The 23,302-nt window shown below is 43.1% G+C and overlaps 1 protein-coding gene across 5 annotated transcripts; it reads right to left on the bottom strand.

The window, feature by feature from the left end:
- Positions 1-824: 824 nt before the first annotated feature.
- On the bottom strand, positions 825-23,302 carry elovl6 (ELOVL fatty acid elongase 6). 5 transcript variants are annotated; one of them, XM_077247949.1, is made up of 5 exons: positions 23,019-23,259; positions 8,042-8,173; positions 7,455-7,531; positions 6,929-7,080; positions 825-2,407 (listed from the first exon to the last, which is right to left on the bottom strand). In XM_077247949.1, exons 2-5 carry the CDS (start codon positions 8,066-8,068, stop codon positions 1,974-1,976), a joined length of 690 nt encoding a protein of 229 aa, XP_077104064.1. In that variant the 5' UTR covers positions 8,069-8,173; positions 23,019-23,259; the 3' UTR covers positions 825-1,973. The 5 variants fall into 5 exon arrangements, with proteins under 5 accessions (XP_077104064.1, XP_077104062.1, XP_077104063.1 ...); XM_077247947.1 differs by having other exon boundaries at positions 7,455-7,534; positions 23,019-23,258; XM_077247948.1 differs by lacking the exon at positions 23,019-23,259 and adding an exon at positions 17,727-17,749 and having other exon boundaries at positions 7,455-7,534.

The raw sequence follows: 23,302 nt of genomic DNA on the forward strand, positions 1-23,302 counted from the left end.
TGATTTGTACAACCCAGATTGAAGTTAATTCTAAGTTATCTGAAGTTAATTGCACAGTTTTATGCACACACCAGAATACCCTCATTGTGTCTGCATCACTGGAATGGTTAATTAGCAGTTAAAACGTTTTCTTGAAGTGACATACTGTAACTGTGACTTAAAGGTGGATGCTTTTGATTTATTACACAGGCCTATACTTATGATGTTCATTTAAAATGCCAATATCTCAAACTTTTTGTGACTTCAGAGCCTTTATCTGTGACAATCTTCCAAGAACTTATATCTACCTCTGGTACTTTTGGTGTCATCATGTTTTATTTTTTAATTAATGCTGTGCATCTTTGTTTTACATAATATGTTTAGCATTTTAAGTAAGATGCTGTGGTAATATTGTGATTGTCTTATTGGACAGCATTTTATTGCACTTCATCTCCTGTCCAAAGATTTCTAGTCAAAAATGGCATTATGTGATGTAAATTTGTCAGCTCTGTACCATTTCATAGTATGTTAAACACTATTTCCATAAGGTTTAAATATATTGTAGTCACTCTTTCTCACATATTTACTGCCCAACCCGTCAGCAGACCCTACATGCTGCTTAGTATGGCTTTAGAAACCAGGACAGTCTGAACTTATGTGTAATGTCTTATGTCATTGTTGCTGAGGCAATAGTGCTCCCATCTGGCATGTTGCTGAGCCTGTTCACCACAAGAGTGACAGTTCATATGTCTTTCCTGCAGAGATAAAATATGTACCACAAAGTATATCTCACTGTCCTAGCAAGGTAAACAAGGAGAAATGGAATTAAAAAACACAGACACTAATTTCAGCACTCCCGGCTCTTTGTTAAAATTGTCTAAAGATACTTTACATGTATACAGTGCAAATTCACAAGAGCACAATAGACACCATTCAGTTATTCAGGTTTGTTACAGTGAATATAGACATTTTGTGTAAGTATGCTTGACTTCATGGTCCTTTAGACAGGGCTTGTTTGAACTCTGTATGCCATCGGTCTTTGGAATAGATGATAATTATGACCTTAAGCCATGGGAAGAAGGCCAGGCATTTCAGAGTTCAGAACAACCACAGATTCAGAGAGGTCCAATGATTCATACTCCACAAGAGCCTCAGGTGTTCTGATGATCATTTGGCTGAAATGTCCTCTCAAAACGGCCTTCACTGGTCTTTGTCTTCTCTCTCTCTCTCTTTTTTAAATACTTGTGTGGTTGCTTGTGTATGTGTGATCCAATGGCATAAACATTTCAGGCCTATATGACTACCTTGACTATTTTGCCCTTTTTTATGTCTTTTTTTTTCTTTTTCGAAAATGATATGAACATCAAATGGAAAACACTAAGTCCTGAGAGGATTTTGGTGCTGTGATGCTGGACACACTGTGGCATTTTTAGCACAACATTGACCAGTCATCCATTGACATGGCTTTCATACAAAATTATCATACACACTCTAGTATCTAATCAATACAAAATAAAAATGCAACGGTAACATTTAATGTTTAGACATAACCACACAAATATTGATTCTATCCATGTAATTTTCTCTGAAATTTTTTTTTCAAAATGTCCCAGTCTATTTAAACTTCTCCTTAATTCTGTTTGAATTTATTTTGCATCCCTTTTTAATCTATACATTTTGTTTTAAATGCAGAGAATTGAATTGGGCACATAAACATCACATAAAGACACATTTTTTTTGTTCTTTTTTGTTCAACTGATATAATCATAATGATTTCTCAGTGCGACTCAATAAAGGACCCCTAGTGGCGGGGAGATTCATCTCTATACGTTAGTAGTACAGTATGCACAAGCCTTGATCGTAGACTCTCATGGTCTTCTCTTCTTTCTTCTGCAAGTCCATAAGCCCTAACTGTAAAGACTCATACATCCACTAACCATTCATTGGTCCACTTTGCTCTCCTTGATTCACTTTTCAAAATCATTTTTCTTGATTTATTGGCTTTTCCTGGCTGCTATGGATTTGGTCTTTGTGATGTAGGCTTCGAAGAAGAACTGACAGAAGAGCACAAAGTAGCTGAGGTACATGAGGGATGACCACACAATGTTCTGCACATGGGACGGGCACTCTTGGCCTTGCTGCATCCACGAATACACCAGGTAGTTGACCACGCAGCCCATCACCATTTGGGTGATCTGCGTCAGGGTGATGAACATGGCGAACTTGCGAGAGATTTTGAAGCCGGCGGCCCGAAGAGCGTAGTAAGAATACATAACGGCATGCACCAGATAGTTCATGGTCATGAACCAGCCCCCGCCGGCCACCATGTCCTTGTAGGAGTACCATGAGTAGAGCAACACTGTGATGTGATGATACCAGTGCAGGAAGATCAGCTTTTGCTTGCGTAAAACAATGAATAGTGTGTCTCCTGAAAGTATAAGAGCAAGAGACTGATTGTGAGAGAGAAACAAAAATGCTGGTTACTGTGAAACTATTGGCTGTCTCAGATATGCTATCTTGTTATTTTTGTGTTATTGATAATAGTAGAAGAGATTAAGGTATTAAATTAAACTTGCATATTCTAGATCTTGAATATCTAATCAGGGCAAAGTGTTCCAATGCATTCACTAGACAAAACAAGTTTTATTTGGCCAGTGTAGCAGTTCAAACTGTGAAAACACCACTGTGCTAAAGAATGGTCAAAATGAAGCATTACAACATTTTAAGGTGCACATTAGGTCAGTTTTTCAGCTGTTGTAGAGAAACATATTTGAAAACCCCCCACCTGCATGCACCAACATAAAGACACTCACAGACATGACCTTACTTGGAAAATCCTATTTTAATTTTTTTTTAAAACATTGTAATCGATACAGCACTACTAATCAACTGCAACTAAATCAATCTTAACTTGATTGGCTTCATAGTTCATACTGTCATAAGTTCATATTTTGAGACACACAACACACTCTTTTTTCATTACCACCGCTGTACTGGTGAATCCGGGGCCGAGATAGGCCTTGTCATATTTTCTTGTCTATAAAACAGTGTCTTCACCAGATATGATGGTTGTCGCGCCACACTTGATAAGCAGTCTACATGGGAAGTGTCAAAAAATAAAAAAGGGTTCTATTTGCTTTTGTCGTGTGCCGCAACTCAAGTCTGGTGTAGACACTTTGTTTGGGTAGTTGTAGCTTTTGAAGTAGATTCATCGTCTGCTTTGCGTTTACCTGGCACTGGCAGTTCTTTCAGAAATTTGCCCATGCTTAGTGCAGAAATATTCATCGATATTTTTACACGTCTCACTGCAATACTCAATTCTGACTCTTCAATCGCGCCATCTAGTGATATGTTATTCCATGAGAACTGCTACAAGTAATGAAAGACTGCTCAATCGGGTACTGCGAGTCATCTTGAGGTAAAAAAAAAAGGCAAATTAATATTTTGTGTTTAATTATTCGCAAGTAGCTGCATAAGCTGCATCGTTTCACAGTGGGGTCTTGCATCACCCTGAAGAGGTTTCTTTTGCTTAACTATCTGGTGACTGAACAATATCCCTTAGCCTTCTCATGCCCCCCTTTTTAGAACTCCAGGCCCCCCCTTAGGGATTGGTTTGGGAACCAATTAGATCATTAAAGTTGCTGTGTGCAGAGAAACTATAAGTAAAGCCACATTGGCTCAACTAATGATGTAACATGAACTATGTTTCCATCCACATTTTTATGCGAATATTGGAATTACGCTAAGACGCGCATAAAATCTTGATGTGCAATTGCACATATAAAGCTTGTACGCTCATTTGAAGCAGATTTGATAAGAACATGTGCATAAACTATGATGGAAACACATTTACCAAATATATTCCTGGATGCACAACAAAAAATGGATTCTGCTTAGCTGGATAACTGGACTAACGTGCATTGTTTTATTCAATGTGCATCGACTAATAAAACAATGTTTTATTCAGTCTATTATTTTAGTCAAAGTCTGTCACCAAAATGATTTAGGGCCAGATTTACTAAACAGGGCAAATTAGTTTGAGAGTGCAATTCCAAAAAAAACACCAATGGGAGTGGAAAGTACTGTGCGTGATCTACTAACAACGCGCAAATTAACGAATACGGGCAAAGCCGGATCATTTCCATGACCAACGCAATCTACCAACAACCGCGCAAATTAGCATCTGGTTTAAGACATGCTTTTTTTGGGTGGTAAATAATGTCGCAAATACCAGTAAATCAACTAGCGCAAACCTTAGTAAATCACCTTGCGTTTAAATACCCTCCTCCCATAAATTTTGCATCTGAAAGGGAAACTACTATAAATGCATATGCAATAAGATCACACCTTTTCAGCGCTAATTATTCACTGCGGGTCTTTAGTAAATCCTGACAGTAGTTCTTTAATGCCAAAAAGAGGGTTTGCACTGGTGCAAGCTGTTAGTAAATGTGGGCCTTGGTTTCTAAACATTAGGTATTTGCCTCCAAACGAAATATCACATGACATCTTTTTTTTAATTGTGTTTCATCTACTCGCTCTGAGGTAGAGGTCTGCACTCCCGCGGGAGTCCCGCGGGACCCGCGGGTCCCGACGCAAAACAGTGCTGCGCGGGACAAATTTTTAAAGGTCATTGCGGGAGCGGGCGGGATGATGAGGTGCACTTGCGGGTGCGGGCGGGAGGGATGATACGCTGCACTCCCGCAAATTAAATATGAGTGTAAAGTAAAATATATAAATGATTTAAGTAGCGTACATAATTTGTAGTTGTGAGGGAGATTCTGATTGGCAGCAATAAAAGCGTTTTAAGCAGCCTAAACTTGTGAATGTTGTCGGGTAGGGCGGGGCCTAATCTCACGCACACTTGTTTAGAGACAATTCCTTTCCCGCTGCTCCGAGTTCGAATTCGAAAGCTAGTTCAAGTTCAAAATAGACAGCATGGACGAGGAACAGAGCGCCTCTAGTGCTTCAGATAAAGTACAGTTGTGAATATTATGCTGTTCGTAATATGGGACCAATAAATATGTTACCAAGTATTGGTAAGGAATTTTGTGTGCACGCATTTTTTTCCCCAAGACCTTTCGTCAGACAGAAAGTGCGGGCGGGAGCGGGACATTATATCACAGATGCGGGCGGGAGCGGTACTAAAAATGACAAATCTTTGCGGGAGCGGGCGGGAGCGGGACTGAACACTGCGGGAGCGGGCGGGAGCGGGTCTGAAAATTGTGTCCCGCGCAGACCTCTACTCTGAGGCCCAAGTAATTTATTTTACTATTTTAAAACTTTATGCAAGTTTTCCAGGAAGTGAAGATTTTTTTTCCTCTTGAACACATGGTATGGAAACGGTTTATACTTATATCAGAGAAGGCAAGCGCATGTTTTCAGTTGGTCAAAAGTCTATACATGTTGGTGTGTCTCCTGCTGTACATAACTGACTCATCACGGTTGGCCTGGCCCTAAGTAGGGATGTTAAGGTCCTCACGTTGTCTTAGTGCTGTCTTTTTGTCTCTACAATGGGCCTGGTAGCCCACTAACCGCCAGGACATGGCAAACACAATAGGCCCAGGCAGGCGGAAAATAGAACCACTATTCCAGATTTCTAGACTTGGGGTTATGCTGCAAGGTCCACGCTAACAAATTCGGTTACGCTTTCACAACCAATTATTTTCATGCAGATGAACACTAGGCTTCTCAGTAGTGCTTTGTCACTTAAACAGGCTACATAGAAGAGGCAGAATGTATTTAACTAGAACCATGTAACTTTATTTCTTTGTTAAATTATTACAGTTGTTTTAAATAGAGTTAATGTGGCTACAACTGTTGCTGTGGTTATTTATTTGCATTATCTATTTTAGTACCAAATCCAAAAGTGTGAGAATGAAGTCCAACTTTACAAAATGAAAATTATGTAGCCTATTTACTATTGGATTTTTTTTTTTAGTCTATAGTTTTGCTTCATACAGATGAAGCATTTACACAAATGGTCTAAATTCTGTTTACTATTGTCTTTTTAGAGCTGCTTTACAGCAGAATTGAATCATTGAATTTTGCATCATTGAATCATTTTTCTGTTTATCACTGTAACGCTGCTTTGAAACAGTCTGTATTGTATAAAGCGATTGTATAAATAAAGGTGACTTGAGGTTTATATTTGAAATTGAAACACACACACACACACACATACCTACCCAAAAAGAAACGCACACCTCCCTTCATTGCTCTGCCCCCCAAAATAACGAACATGCTATGCAACGACACAGGCAACAATAACAGTTTGGATGAATCAGCTGTGATTCAACAACAACAGCATATCTTGGTACTGTGAAACATGGCAAAACCAATTTTACTTATCAAGCAGAAACAAAGCAAACTCAGTGTCTGTTTTCAGGCCCTCTCACTCTCTAACATCTCTCCAGCGCTGGACAGCTTTTTTAATATTAACGCGGGTCCTCTTGCCTGATCGTAACCCTTCTTTGCCTGATCGTAACCCTCTGTGGTAATATCTCAGCCATCTCTCTTTCTACAAATGTCCCGCTTTCTCACACTCTTTCCTTCCCCATCATGAGCGTACTATTGCTGAATGTTGTAGTGACCAGTCCGATCCACTTTTTCCACTCAGATTTACACAGCCAGGACTAAGTGCAAACACGATTTTTTTTCAGCACACACAAACACAAACACACACACACACACACACACACACACACACACACACACACACACACACACACACACACACACACACACACACACACACACACACACACACACACACACACACACACACACACACACACACACACACACAGAACAGACATCTATCAAATATTCACAAAATGGTTTGTTGGGGTGTTGATTTCAATTTTCAACTTCTTTTCTCAGAAATCGCTTTCTGCACCTTTTAATCTTAACCCATAAAACTGAAATGGGACTTATTCATGTATAATCTCACCTAGTTCAGGTGCCTTGCTGAGGACAAAAGCATAGGCCCAGAACTTGCTGACTGGTCCGTTGTAGAAACTCTGATCGCACACTGACTGCTTTAGGCCTTTGGTCATCAAGATGTTCATCATGTAGCCTCCGGTTCTGATGGCACCAAATATACTGAAGAAGGAGGAGCAACAAATAAAAGAGACATTTAAAATCAAATACAATCGACTTTTTAAATAGTGTACATTACTTTATGTGACTGTTAGGACTCAGGGCATAGCATTACTAATAACAATGCTTTATTCAATGCTTTATGGCTGAGCAGTTACTTGGCACTCAGGTTCCAGTTTTAGGTTTCTTATAAAGCTGCCAATGGCTGGATCATGTGAAAAACCTGGAAGTGCGAGGTAGCCTGTGTCACCCCATTTCTACAGTAACTATAGTGCTGATCTTCACACATAGAAGAGTGTGTGATGTTATATCATTGTGCCCTTTACTATATAATTTAGATATCAATGCAAAATCATATATGCAGGCCTCTTATGTACCATATATGCAGGTCGTTATGAAGTAACTTGGAACGAGGAAGTGGCTTGTTTTTCTGCCTATAATGAACACCATTAATCTGCTAAAACATGAAACAATTTATGAATACACAGTATTCACTGCAGTTTTGTATTGTAGCGTGCAAAGCGACATCATTAAAAAAAATATATAAAAAGTCCACATCACATAAATGTGAATTGTCTTTCCCTGTTGACTGGTTTAAGTCTTTTTAAACTATAATTTGTTAGCAAAATTGAGAAAATGACAAGGGAAGGAGGTCTCAAACTTTGCTTTCATCTTAATGCATTATGACATTTGATTTAATGTGCAGTGAAATCTTCATAGTGCCTGTAGTGTACAAATTCACTCAACTGTCTGTGATAGTAATGACCTACATATTTCTTATTTGCATTTACTACATTTAATATTTCCATCATAATAACAGTAATATGTTAAAGCAAATATGTTTTAGCATTAACAGGTGCTATAGGCAAATGAATGGATGCATGTAATGTTATGTATGTCAAATTCACACACTCAAACATTTGCATCTAAGACTAATGACCCGTTTACTATTAGACATATTTACCTGAAGGCTGCAAGTGTTAAAGACCATAGTACTAAAGGTTTCCTCAACTCAAACTTCTCCCTTTGTTTCATTAAATGCCGGCCACCAAGTATGCAGGCAGCGTAAAGCGCAGAGAAGAGGAAGGACTTCTTCCTGTAAGGAGGGAGATGATAAATTAGTATATTCCAAGAAAACTCAAGTATCCATCCACAACAATCTTCAGTGTGTCCATCTGCTCAATCTACTAGCTTTTCAAAAACTTTTCAAAGTCAGACTATATCAGTATCTTTACTTTTTTGCTGATTTATTTTTAAAACACCAGAGCTAACTATAAATCCTATATGACATATGGAAGTGCTCATTTAACAGATGCTTATTTCCAAACTAAATATTCATATGTATCTACACTTACCGTTCAAAGTTTTTATGGAAACTGTGATACATTTTCAGGATACTTTGATAAATAAAAAAGTAGCATTTATTTTAATGGTAGTCATTTTTAATGACACTTTTGATCAATTTAATCAAACACATCCTTGCTGAATAAAAGTATCAATTTCTTTAAAAAATGTCTGCTTAATGGCTCAAATATTTTAACTGAGGAAAACGTCTACGGTTACGTATGTAACCCTCGTTCCCTGAGTAGGGAACGGAGACGTTACGTCGGATGACGACGAATGGGGTTTCGCTTAGAAAGCCTATCAACTTCGAGTATTACAAAACGAGCCAATGGCAAAGAAATGCCATGGGTCTGCGGAATTTGCATGGCGTAACTCCGCCCCACCTCGTGGGTATAAAAGGAGGAAGCCGGCAGCAAGCAGATATGTTTCTTCGCTGAGGAGCCAAGACTGAGCTCAGGCGATCCCCGCGGTACAGCGGAAAGTGGCAGGCAGACGTAACGTCTCCGTTCCCTACTCAGGGAACGAGGGTTACATACGTAACCGTAGACGTTCCCTTTCGTTGTCACTCCGAGTTACGTCGGATGACTACGAATGGGGTTACCAGTCTAATCACGCCACCTTCTCAGCTGTCTTCCAGTGCCCTGCGTAATCGAGATCCCTGTCAGCCTGGACAAAGGACTCCATATAACACAGGAATACCAAGGTACACTGGGAAGCATATCCCAAGCTAGGGGAAGTATGCAATTAATGCCAGCCCGGAGGGGGGGGACTTAGAGAATACACATATGACCCGAAGGAAGCATATGGGAAACACTGGGGTGTCCAGCCGCAGGTGGAATATTTCAACCCCAGGGGTGGCAAGGTGGCTTGCCAAGGGAAAGACACACGCTCAGAGAGGCTTACAGTGGAAATACACATGTGGGGGTCGCTCAGAGGAGGGACCATGCACACGGGAGGCACCTAGCCGACGCACAGGCAATAGACACTGGCGCCGACGTCAGGAGTGCTGGAGGAGCTCAGGGCTTTCGGAGAAGCTCACCTGAGAAAATATCGCACGTATCCAGTCCGTGGAGTGGAATGGCGAGCAAGCGAAGACACCTGAGCGGGTCCGGTACTAGCTGGTTGAAGCGAGTACACGAGAGGACACAGGCTCCACTCGGAGATTATAGAATCTGGCGAATGTGTTAGGTGTCGCCCAGCCTGCAGCTCTGCAGATGTCTGTTAGCGAGGCGCCATGCGCTAGAGCCCAAGAGGACGCCACACTCCGGGTGGAGTGGGCAGTCACACCAAGGGGGCACGGTCGACCTTGCTGCTGGTAAGCCAAGGCAATGGTGTCCACTATCCAGTGAGACAACCTTTGCTTGGAGAGAGCCTTTCCCTTCAGCTTCCCACCATAACAGACAAAGAGCTGGTCTGAGGTCCTGAAACACTGCGTTCTGTCTACATAGGCGCGGAGAGCGCGTACTGGACAGAGCAGTGCCAAGGCTGGGTCTGCCTCCTCCGAGGGCAGCGCTTGCAGGTTCACCACCTGGTCCCGGAAGGGAGTGGTAGGAACCTTGGGCACATATCCAGGCCGGGGTCTCAGGATCACGTGAGAGTAAGCCGGCCCAAATTCCAGGCACGCTTCGTCAACGGAGAATGCGTGCAGGTCCCCAACCCTCTTGATGGAGGCCAGTGCAACCAGGAGCGCTGTCTTCATAGACAGGAACTTAAGCTCAACTGATTGCAGGGGCTCAAAGGGAGCACTCTTCAGGGCAGTTAGAACCACTGAGAGGTCCCAAGAGGGAACGAGAGGAGGACGAGGAGGATTCAGTCTCCTCGCTCCTCTCAGGAACCTGATGATCAGGTCGTGCTTCCCCACCGACTTACCTTCGATGAGGTCATGATGTGCGGCAATGGCGGCAACATAGACCTTCAGGGTGGAGGGAGACAGCCTTCGCTCCAGCCCCTGTTGAAGGAAGGAAAGCAAAACACTGATCGAGCATCTCCGGGGGTCTTCTCGGAGAGAAGAGCACCAGTTGACGAAGAGGTTCCACTTCAACGCATAGACGTGTCTCGTGGACGACGCTCTAGCGGAAGTGATGGTAGCCACCACCGCTGGTGGTAGGGTACTCAAACCTGCCTCGTCCCATCCAGGAGCCACACGTGGAGGTTCCAAAGATCGGGACGAGGGTGCCATAGGGTGCCCCGTCCCTGAGAAAGAAGGTTCTTCCTCAGAGGGATCGGCCAGGGAGGTGCTGTCGCGAGGAGTACTAGTTCGGGGAACCAGGTCCGGTTGGGCCAGTAAGGGGCAACCAGAATGACCTGCTCCTCGTCCTCCCTGACCTTGCGCAAAGTGTGCGCAAGAAGGCTCACTGGGGGAAACGCATACTTGCGGCCCTGCGGCCAGCTGTGCGCCAGAGCATCTGTGCCGAGCGTGCCCTCGGTCAGGGAATAGAACTGGGCGCAGTGGGTCGAGTCGTGAGAGGCAAACAGATCTATCTGCGCGTCCCCGAACTGGTCCCAAATCAGCTGAACCGACTGGGGATGGAGTCGCCATTCTCCAGGGAGGGGCTGAAGCCGTGAGAGCTCGTCGGCTGCACAGTTCAGCGCTCCGGGAATGAAGATGGCTCGAAGCGACCTCAGATGCTTCTGACTCCATAGGAGGAGGTGGCGAGCGAGTTGTGACATACGGCGGGAGCGTAGACCACCTTGATGGTTGATGTACGCTACAGTGGCGGTATTGTCTGAGCGGACTAGTACGTGTTGACCCCTGAGCAACGCCCGGAAGCGGTGCAGGGCAAGGCGTACTGCCAACAACTCGAGGCAATTGACATGCCACAGCCGCTGGGGTCCTGTCCAGGAGCCCGCAGCAGCATGTCCATTGCACATGGCGCCCCAGCCCGTGGTGGAGGCATCTGTTGAGACAACAACATGCCGGGAAGCTCGAGCCAGGGGGACACCGGCCCTGAGAAAATCGAGGTTCGACCACGGGGTGAAGAACTGACGGCAGGTCGGAGTAACTGGTACTCGGAACGTGCCGTGTTGCCATGCCCACCTCGGGACTCGGTCGCGAAGCCAAAGCTGAAGCGGTCTCATATGAAGCAATCCGAGCGGCGTGACCGCGGCTGCAGATGCCATATGCCCCAGGAGCCTCTGAAAAAGTTTCAGTGGAACCGCACTCTTGCCCTCGAATTGTCTTAGGCAAGTCAGCAGTGACTGCGCGCGCTCGCTCGTAAGCTGCGCGGACATGGCGACCGAGTCGATGTCCATACCGAGAAAAGAGATCCTCTGCACGGGGCAAAGTTTGCTCTTCTCCCAGTTGACCCGAAGGCCCAGACGGGCTAGGTGCCGGAGCACTAGGTCCCTGTGTTCGCAAACCTGATCTCGAGAGTGAGCTAGGATCAGCCAGTCGTCGATATAACTCAGGATGCGAACCCCTTGCTCTCGAAGGGGAACAAGGGCCGCCTCGACGACCTTCGTGAAGATGCGAGGAGACAGGGCTAGCCCGAAAGGGAGAACCGCGTACTGGTATGCCTGCCCCTCGAAAGCAAACCGGAGGAACGGTCTGTGTCGAGGAAGAATGGAGACATGAAAGTAGGCGTCCTTCAGGTCGATCGCTGCAAACCAATCCTGGGGCCGTATGCATTCGAAAACGCGTTTGGCGGTGAGCATCTTGAACGGCATCCGATGAAGGGAGCGGTTCAGCACGCGCAAGTCCAGGATTGGCCGTAACCCACCGGTTTTCTTGGGGACAATGAAGTAGGGGCTGTAGAAGCCGGACCTCATCTCGGCTGGAGGGACAGTCTCGATTGCACCCTTCGCCAGCAGGGTGGCAATCTCTGCTCTCATGATAGGGGCATTGCCACCGACCAAAGTGGAGCGGACTCCCCTGAAGCGGGGAGGAGACCGTGCGAACTGAATCGCATAGCCGAGCCTGACGGTACGCGCGATCCAGTGGGACAGACGGGGAAGCTCTAGCCAGGCTCCCAGGAACTGAACCAACGGGATCATGCGGGCCACAGGCGTCCCCCCGGAGGGGCAGCGAGGCGGAGTAACTGGCCCAGATGTGGACGGCATAGCGGCCCGGAGAGGGGGCACAGTTAGCAACCGCACCCTGGCAGAGGGGGCCAGGGGAGGACCAGGCTGGTCGTCCCGCGGGGGCCTGCTCTGCCAGGGGTCTGGCGACAGAGGGGGACAAGGGCGAAGCGGTCCGTGGACGGCACGCCGTGTCAACCGCCTCTGGGACAGAGGGGGGCGAGGAGAGCACGGCTTGTGGGCGGCGCTCTGTGTCGCCCGAGAACTCTGTGAGCTCAGGGAAGAGGGGATTGTTTCTGTCTTTAACCACATTAGGGTGCTGCCCACCCGTGGGTGAGCAGCGGGGAGTGGAGAACAAAAGATTCTCCCCCGGCCCTCCACCGGGGGAAGGAGTGGTCCTGCTACCACCTCCTGAGAAACAATCATCATCCCTGAGCAGCCCGTCTCAGGAGCGCCGCTTGGCCCGGCGTTTAGCGGGGGGCGGGGCAGGAGAGGGCTGTGGCGCCTTCTTACGGCTTCCTCCGCGACCGGCCCTGGGTGGAGGCTGCTGCGTGGTCCGGGCGGGAGGGGCGGGAGCCGCAGGAGGGCGCCCTCGGCGGGAAACAGGTCGAGGCGTCTGCCCGGCCGGCAAGGTGGAGGCAGCAGCGGGCCGGCGGGGCAGAATGTGTTTGATGGCCTCGGTCTGTTTCTGGGCAGTTGAAAACTGTTGGGCAAAGTCTTCAACTGCACCGCCGAAGAGGCCGGCCTGGGACAAGGGGGCGTTAAGCAGACGGGTCCGCTCAGCGTCCCGCATGTCAGCCAGGTTCAGCCACAGATGTCGCTCCTGGACCACAGCTGTGGACATCACCAAACCCAGGGAGCGCGCGGTAACCTTCGTCGCCCGGAGAGCAAGGTCGGTCGCGGCGCGCAGCTCATCAAAGAGCCCTGGGTTTGTCCTACCCTCGTGCATGTCTCTGAGCATCTGGGCCTGGTAGACCTGCAGAGTGGCCATAGCATGCAGTGAAGCAGCCGCCTGTCCCGCCGCTCTGTAAGACTTCGCCACCAGGGTCGACGAAAATCTACAGGCTTTGGATGGGTGCTTAGGCTCGCCCCGAGAAGAAGCACTCTGCGGACATAGTTGCATGGCAACAGAGCGTTCAACCGGGGGAAGCCCAGTGTACCCACGGGCAGCTGCCTCATCGAGGGGAGGAAAGGCGGATGAGACCAGCGAGCGGTCCCGAGAAGACAGGGGGGTCTTCCAGGACTTCGAGATCTCATCATGCACATCCGGGAAGAAAGGTATTGGGGTTTGCCGAGGACGAGGGTCGGCGGCCTTACCCAAAAACCAATCGTCCAGCCGCGAGCGCTCAGGACAGGGTGGAGGCCTCCACTCAAGTCCGATGCTCGCGGCTGCCCGGGAAAGCATGGCCGTCATCTCCGGATCAGACTCGAGCACAGCCGTATGCACACCGGAAGGTGGCAGCTGTGACGAGCCCTCACTTCCAGAAGAGTCAAACCCGCCTAGTGATGCTGCAACAGACATGGCATCTTCCTCTGTAGCTTCAACTGAAGCCCGCGGGCCACCAGAGGGTAGACCCGCGGGAATCAGCAGTTCACTAGCGGGCACCGTCATTGAAGAGGGGGGCTGGGGTCGCGGACACATAGTCGGCGCCTTGTTCCAGACCGTAACCCTCAGATCACCCTGGCCACCAGCCGCAGGACGGGGGGTGGATGAGGGGACTCTCACTCTTGCGAGTTCACGGAGTCTCGACCGTAATGACGCGATGGTCATGTTCCCACAGAGAGAACATGAGTCATCCACGAGCGCTGCTCTAGCATGATCAATGCCCAAACATACTATGCAACGCTCGTGCCCATCAGAGTCCGATACCAATCTGCCGCAACCAGAAGTACACGGGCGAGACATCTTTAAAAAGACGTGCCACGTGTAAGCTCTTTTAGTGAGAGAAAACTCAAGTGTTGAAGCACCCGGGGAGAAACGCACCGACTGGCAGACCACTGCAACAGATCAGCAGGAAGCACGCTCTCGCCGTAGATCGCCGTCACACCAACACTCGAGGTACTCGTTTGTAAAGCTGACAATTCAGAGATGGCTTGTGGAGAGAAGAATACACTTGGCTCCGAAGCGAAAACATATCTGCTTGCTGCCGGCTTCCTCCTTTTATACCCACGAGGTGGGGCGGAGTTACGCCATGCAAATTCCGCAGACCCATGGCATTTCTTTGCCATTGGCTCGTTTTGTAATACTCGAAGTTGATAGGCTTTCTAAGCGAAACCCCATTCGTCGTCATCCGACGTAACTCGGAGTGACAACGAAAGGGAACATTTCATTCACAAGCACTCCATTTTCTTTCAATTTGCATTTTGACACGTTGTGTATTGTAACACACAAGCCTCATATTACATTGTCAAATTTGTAGACTTTGCATATGGTGAAAAGGCCACCTGCAAACTGGTCCTGTGACTTTTCTGACTATATTATAATGCAGTTAGCTTTTAAAAAAACAAGAGAACAGCCAGAGCTTTTTTTTCTAACTCGCAATTCCAGTCTTAAAACATTTGCATACTAGTATATAATGTGTACAGATTTTGATGTTATGCTTTTTTCTTTTTTTTATAAATATTACATTAAATCCTGATGCAATGCATTTGGCTCAGCAATTTTGTCCAAATGCATCAAACATTACATAAATATGTCATTGTTTCTTAAATCCTATATTCATCACTTATCTTGCCAAAATGAAATAAACTCTTGTTGGAGCTTTTTATCACAAACAGCTTATTGGGCTTATTCTGACAGCTTGTGTTGCTTTTAGGAGCTCATATTATCTGGCAGTGCTGTACTGCATTATCTGGAAGCTGGAAATATCCACAGTGCCGTCTAATTCATTTTTGAGGGCTTTTTGATCCCCCTAAATCTGATTTACAATAAATTTGCTTCCATAACGCCCCATCCATGCCTTTTGAATGTCGAGGAAATTGTAATTGAAAGAAAATAACGTTCTGGTGACACAGTTAGGAAACGTCTGTAATCTGTATATAAAGTAACTCCATTAAAAAACATAAATAACAATAAGGGTACTAACATCACAATATCAAACTTTCAATGGTTCTGTGCTAATTTCGATTACATGCTCACAAATTAAATTGAAACAATGCAAGGTATAACTCAATTGTTCTATTGGTTGTAATTTCTTTTTGTTAAAGTACTTTGTTTTAACACTAGTATCAAGTAAATATGATCAAATGAATCAACTTAAATTGTTGGTTAAATAGTCTGATATGTGTATTAATACTCATTTGATGCTGTCAGAGCAAAAACTGGCCTTTAATTAAAATGAACTGCATTACTTTTTACATCCCTATTGATACATAAGCTTTAATATATAATGACAGTATTTATTTTCAGTTAATGGCAGAAGTCAGCCAGATGGGAGCTTTGCCAGTCCAGCATCCAGCTGGCATTATGGGCCAAAACTAGGGCACGTCTCTCCCTGCCAGTATCATCTCCTGCGTGACTCTGTTCTCTTTCCAAGAACTACAGTCGAATAGGTAAACGAGGAACCCTAGAGGTTCTTCTGGGTTTTAATCACCCATTGGATAAATCCTCAGGCAATTCCTCTATAGATAAAAATTCAAATGATACATTGAATTAAGTCAAAATATAATGGAATATATAGCTCTAAGTGTCTTTGTACTGTAGTAATCTGTAGTAATATAGGCTTGGGTGTAGGTTGTGAAAGCAAACTGGGCATCATTTTATTTTTCTGCCTAGTGGATGTGAGAAACACTGACCTCACTCTGCTTATAACAGTGAGTCCATTCAATGTATACGGCCCCCTCCAACCTTGACTTGTCATTGCTTTGTTCTTTGTGTACAAAGAAAGCCTGCAGCAGTATGCACATATATTATAGGACCGATTTATCAGTGTTATTGGAAGATTAAACTTTTTAGTTACATGCACTGGTTATTGACACATTTTCTTCACAGTGCCAGCTAGCAAGAAGCTTGTACTTGAGAAAACTGCTTCTGCTAATCCATTACAAACCTCTGTTTGCATGTCATTATGCATTCATTATGTTAGACGCAGCTAGGGCTGGGATATATCATAAAGATATTCAATAATTAAAAGGTTTTTGTTTTCAGTCAGAGGGACAATCATTTTGACTTTGACCAAACAGCCATTGTAGCCAATTTCATAGCCGTTTATTGCAAGCAAATCTAGTTAAAAGCTTCTTGACATCATAAATTAAGGAAGAATATTTAATCATTTTCATTTATATATTTTTTTGCATTCATATAAAAATAAACTGCAATATTTCCCTACACTACCCTTTTAAACATTTGTGGATTTAAAAAAAAAATGTTTTTAAAAGACGTCTCTTAGGCTGACCTGCGTTTGTTTGATCAAAAATACTGAAACTTTTTATTTGATTAGTTTTTTGTTTATTTTAATTTATTGCTGTGCTATCATTTTCAATGTTGAAAACACTGGTGCTGCTCAATACTTTTGTGGGAACCGTCATAGATTGTTTTTCAGGATTCCTTGATAAATAGAACGTTCAGTTCTAATATTTTACAGTTAGAAATTTAAGTATTTACAAATATTTAACAGTTCATTTCTAAAACATTTTTGGAAAATTATACATGTTCCTTTTCAAATTAAAAGGAACATGTACATGTAACATGTAAAAGGAACATTGACAATTAATTGTCACTTTTGATCAATTTAATGTGTCCTTGCTGAAATAAGTTTTTTTTTAATGTAGTGTACCTGTATTTTTATCATGTCAAATGGGGACTTCTGAATGACGAACCACTGAATCAGAGTTTTGAACTGATTAACTAAAATGAATCAACCTTATGGGTAACACCCTGTTTTTACTGAAGTTTATGGTATTAAAACATTTGTGAGTTTGATAAGAGCTATTAAACTTTTCTAATGACGTGATATATAGGGAACTTATTTGTCAAATAAAAGGTGCCTCACATCATTGTGATCACAATGTAGCTTAATTCTATATCTCCATCCAAATAATCTCAAATATATTTCCAGTATGCAATTATTGTTCAGCTCTAGATACAGCAAAGAAATGTATAAAGGTTATTCATTTAAGACTGGATGTTCAGATGGGTTACTGAGCTGTGCTGCAGTTAATGACAAAACAACATCACTCCCTTTTTTCAGGAGACATGTTTTGGGGAGAACTTCCAATATCCTGCTAGAGGAGTGAGCGAGTGAGTTATATGCCATACGGCTGCAGTAAATCCCTGACTTGGTACTGACCATCCAATGGAGATGCGATGGACTATTCCCATCAGGCCTTGTTACTGTCAAAAAAAAAAGTGAAGAAAAAAGCAGAGCTCTAGCAGCTTCCATATAATGCACCGAAAATGATACAGAAAAAGGTTGTAGAAAAGGAACCACAAATATTTTATATCAGCAAAACAGATTCAGGTCTTGCGTCATCAACGCACCGTAAGTAGGTCTATTTATTGCAAGACCATCAATTCTTTGTAAAACTTCATCAGTGTTTTTGTCTATGCTTTCATTTTTCCAGCTGAGAGCATCAGACCTGCCGTGGAAAAAGACTGATGGTGAAGCTACTTGCAAGGGATCACATCTGGCCCAAGCTGTTTACGCTAGAAGTGCTTCCCAAGTCATTTAGAGCCGCTAAATAAACTGAATCTGCAGCCTAATAGCAGTTTTAGACTAATGACGATGGCAGAATCTATTCTGCTAGATGCAGTGATTTTTAACTGAACGCAGAAAAACACTAGGCAAGTGCAGGATAGTATAGAATTCAAGCACAGAATATATTTTCTGTCAGGGCAAAACCTTGACTTCATGAGGACATGCAAATGCAGTTTTTTTATTCCATGTTAAGCTGCAAAATATAGATGCATAGGGAAATACTACTTTGTTTTCTTGCTAAACAGTTTTCTGTGTAACGCTCTGGGTGCGATAACATGCTCAAGACTAAACAAACCAACGGCTGATGATGTTATAATTTTTGACATGGTGGAAAGGGGTTTAGCCGGAGGTATTTGTTTTTCTCCACTACCCTTTCTAAAACATCAAATGCAATCCCTTCTTCAGGGTTACTTGCGGTGAAAATAGAAACAAGGTGACTGCTCTTTCAAAGGTCAAATTTTTAAATGCTTTTTTTTTTGTCTGTGTGCTCTGAGATAGACTTTGAAGGATGTAGGAAAAGCAAATCTACTTTATAAAGATAATCTATCAAGGCCAGTGGCGGTATTTTTTGTTTTTTGGAGACTGCATCTCACAATGTGGTGTAGTAAAGTGTCTGTCTGCATTTATAAGATTGTACTATGTAGCATCTATTGCAGGGGACATCGGTTTGATGGTGCCAGGAAACACTCTATTATCTGTCACTACTACGTAAGCCTGGCAGTTCGTGTGGAATTCAGTCCACTTTTATTCATCCACAGTGTTTCTGTGCATCCTGTCTGCTTGTCTTTTGAGAGACTGACTCTTACAATGAGATCTCATTAAAGAAACCTTTGAGCAGTGCAGTGTAGTGAGGATAGAGGATAAAAATACTCCCAGATTAGAGATGACCTGTGACAATCTTCACAACCTTAGGCTAATTCTCTCTGGTCAACCCAGACCAACACAAAACATGGCTCAATGCACAAACTATGCCAGCTCTCTCTAATTGATCTTTGCTGAGAATTGTTTTGCCAATAAAAAAATAAAAATAAAAAACTAAATATATATATATATATTAATAATTAAATTATATATTTTTATTTTAATAATTATAATAATTATAACAGAACAGATGCCAATTTGGCTGGGTAGTGTGACTCAGCACTGTCAAATATTAATGAACAAATTTTACAAGTCACGTTTACATAACACCTACATGGCCTGTATAACACATGCACACACTTTTACTGTTAATACAATTAATTTATGAGCACTGACGTAGTCTTTGAAATGCAGACGTACTTGGAATAAGATAATTTGAAATATACTTTCAATAAATGGGCCTCTTGAAAATATCTAGCATCTTTTTTCCGTGTTTACATTTTTTTTTCTGTATCCTGTACTGTTGTTCACAAGGTACTCAATAATAATAAAAAATCTCTCTAATTTCAACAGCCTTTTTTACCTATAAAAAAGCAGGATGCATCGAACATTGAGGTGATAATTATATCCAAGTCTGCATTTATACTTCAGATCTTTTCTTCACAGAACTTCAGGAAAGTCTGTGCTTGCCTAGCACAAAATAAATAATGCAGGAATTGTTTATCAGAGCTGAAATTTCTGTTTCCCTGATCATCAGGAAGATGTACGAACGGATCCTGTGGTGTTGCAGTCATTCATCACAGAGCAGAACGTGGGATTATTAAAGGAGAGACGTGCCTAGCAGCTTCTTTTCAAATCCAAACGGGAGGGGTTCTGAAAAATGCTTTTCAAGCAAATGTGTATACTCTCTATATCTATGCATTTCCCTCCAATGCAAAAAAAAAAAGCAATTATACAATGTGAATTGCCAAGATGATCTATAGTCTTAAAAATGCTGAGTTACAGTACAGCTAATTATTTAACCCCATTTGTCCATCCCCTCACTCGGCTGAATGACCTTTGTGCAAACAACCAAATTCTTTGCCAAAGTGTATAAGGGATTTGGGACTAAATGCTATTTAAAGGGATAGTTCACCCAAAAGTTAAAATGTTGACCTCACTTACCCTCAAGTTGTTCCAAACTATGAGTTTCTTCTTCTGTTGAACACAAGAGTAGATATTTGGAAAAGAATGATGGTAATCAAACAGTGGATGGTAGCCATTGAATTCAATAGTATTTTTTTTCCTACTATGTAAGTCAATGGCTACCGCCAACTGTCTGGCTACCAACGTTTTTTAATTTTGGACATGAGCCTTCAATCACCTATGTTGCAATGCAAACATCATCTGCCTTCCCTTATCTAGTGCAGTGAAATATTCTAGTCTAGTCTGACCAGGGGTGCCCCGGTAACATTTTCCTGATAAATTATTGTTTGATGAGGTAGGTTACATTACATAGATGCCCCCCCCAAGCCGAAAAATCGCAATGTCCTGGCACCAACTCTGAGAAAGTACATTAATGTAGAAATATAGCATGTGAAATTACATTACAAAGGGATGAATGTCTTTTAAATTAGTCTAAAGCCAATGATCTGGTAATTTACTACCCTGATAAATTGATAGGAAGCACAAACAAAAATGAGAGCATTAAAAACATTTTAAAAACAGTTGTGGCTGAGGGATGTATAAAACTCAAAGTTGGAACAGTAAAAAAAACTAGATGGGCCTAATAACGGCAAGGGTCATTATCATTATCTTACTTGTAAAGTTAATGTGACTACAAGTAAGTAGCTATTGTGACAAAATGGAAATTGTGACTGTTGTAAGTTAACTAAATACCAGGAAAGAAGCATGATTTTAAAGCCTGTGTTGAATTGATATTAATGACTTATGCTGCATGATTAAATGGATTATCAGATGCCGGTCTATGTATGTATAGGAGTCACCATTGTTGGTGTTTTTTTTTTTTTTTTTTTACAGTGATAGTTTACCCCAAAATTACTTATTTGTGGATCACAAAAGGGGATGCCAGGCAGAATGACAGTTACCATTCAGCATCACTGAATCTTTTCAGATACAATGAAAGTGAATGGTGACTCAGGTTGTCAATCTGCCTAAAATCATTGTTGGTCTTCTATAGAAGAAAATAAGTGTTGTAAAGAGTTTTAAAAAAGGTTTTAGAATAAATAATAAAATAATTATAATGTTCGGGTGAACTATCCCTTTAAATCAGCATTTCAGGGTTGTATACAGTCATTAAACACCATTTCCTTCGCATTCCGTTTTTAAGTACGGCCAGGAAACCGACAGGCTGAAGTGATCAACAAAACAAAATTAGGCCTATTAATAAGCACATTACACCTAAAAACGTATATTAATGGAAAGACAGTCGGTGTTGCTCTCCACACAGGAGGGATACAAGGTGATAGATGTGATGCAAGCAACCCCGAGAAGTCGGCACAGTGACTCTGAAACATGATTGGTCAGAATTGTGTCAGCAGACATCAACAACCACATCTCATTGGTTGCTATGAATTCTTAACCAGCCTCACTTCTCCGGCTCTAAACACGCTACAGAATTACTAAAGCGTGACATGGACCCATAGCGAGTAATCGTGTCGACGTTATCATGTATCAGACACTATTAACAAGCAAGCAGCACAGTTTCCTACAAGAGAAAAATGCCAAATGTGCAATAAACAGCGATGATTTCTGCGATTAACTATAGAATCAAGCGGAGCAGGGAATCTAATAACGCTTCATTTGCATGTCTGTTATTCATATCATTACCTGTATTATAGCGTTTACATTTGCTACAGAGATTGTGTGCTAGGCTAGGCTTTGAGTTTGCGCTAGTGATGGGAAGTCAGACTCTTTTTCGCGAATCGGTTCTTTTGAACAGTTCGTTTAAGAGAACCGGTTCAAACTATTGTTTACGTCATGGCGTGATTCATGGTCCTTGGCGTAACATTATTATAACGTTAGCCTACAATAAAGTCATATTCATGTATGTTTATTACGTTTCTTAATTGTGTTTTAGGCCTATAGGGTGTTCATTGTAATGCTGAAGTTTATTAAAACCAATTCTATTTCGTGCGTGTAGGGCCTATATAACTGTCATAAAATCAAATCTTTAACACATTTTGCTGTATTTGTAACATGTTGAAGCTTTTAAAAAAGCATATCATGTCGTTCCATTAGTCAAATAATTTACTCAAATCAGTTCTTGGCAATTTGGCTACAAATCGGTCATGTTGGAAAGAAGCGACTCACGGATTAATGAATCGTTTAGTTGTTAACCTCTCGGATGAATCCCGTCCAATTAGTGAGCATTTTCCAGACCGTTTTTGTCAACCGCTTCAACCCATAGACATCATATAGAGACGTCCATGCTTCAACCGATTTATTGGAATGAACCGAATCTAAAGAACGATTCTTTCACGAATCGGACATCGCTACTTCGAGCAAGCTATTTAATATAGGGGTACGGCTGATTTGAAACATACATTCAGTTTTGTTTACTGGAAAAAAAATCGAACAACCTTTTGCGTGGAATCTGAACACGCGATCATCCTATGATGAAAGTTCCAATTGTCACGGAAGGGCATAAGCAGAGCATCACCTTGAAAAGGCTTTGCATCTGATTAGAGCAGCGATGCTTCAAATATAGCATCGCTCATTAGGCTACACGAAGAACATTTGAGATGTTGAATAGAACACGATGCTGAAACAATATTGATGAGTCTCGAGGGGGAATATCACACTGACTGTGCATCTACCGTGGTCTGGATGGTAACGTTAGCCCACCTGCCAGTGACTTTCAAGAGCCCCCCGTTTTTGAGCATTAGGATTAATGCATGGTTGAAATATTTATGCTAGTCAGTCAGTGCAGAACACGTAGCCTATATGAGCTATCTGGTGATACAACGGGGTTTGTAGGCGTGATTGGTCCAGAATATGTATCATGCAGCAGAGCTACTGTACCAGTTCTCTTGCATCCATCGAATGGCTTCATCTTCATTGAATTGCCTCTCGAATTCGTATTCTTGCAAAGCCAGCACCGACATGGTCTCTCGTCCTTTAAACGCTTACTGAAGAACGTTAGCCTCTTTGACGACTAAATGAGTTAAGTTTCACGAATTTCCTATCTATGTGTCCAGCCTTGCCCTCGCATCGCTCTTGCCACCCCCAGCACACTCGTTGAGTTGTTCTCGAATGTCAGCCTATTTAACTCTCAGCCCGTGCCGGCATACGCCCTCCTCTCTTCT

Source organism: Siphateles boraxobius, unplaced genomic scaffold, assembly GCF_051911475.1.
Source record: "Siphateles boraxobius isolate OS27281-9 unplaced genomic scaffold, OSU_SipBor_1 3, whole genome shotgun sequence".
NCBI lineage: Eukaryota > Metazoa > Chordata > Actinopteri > Cypriniformes > Leuciscidae > Siphateles > Siphateles boraxobius.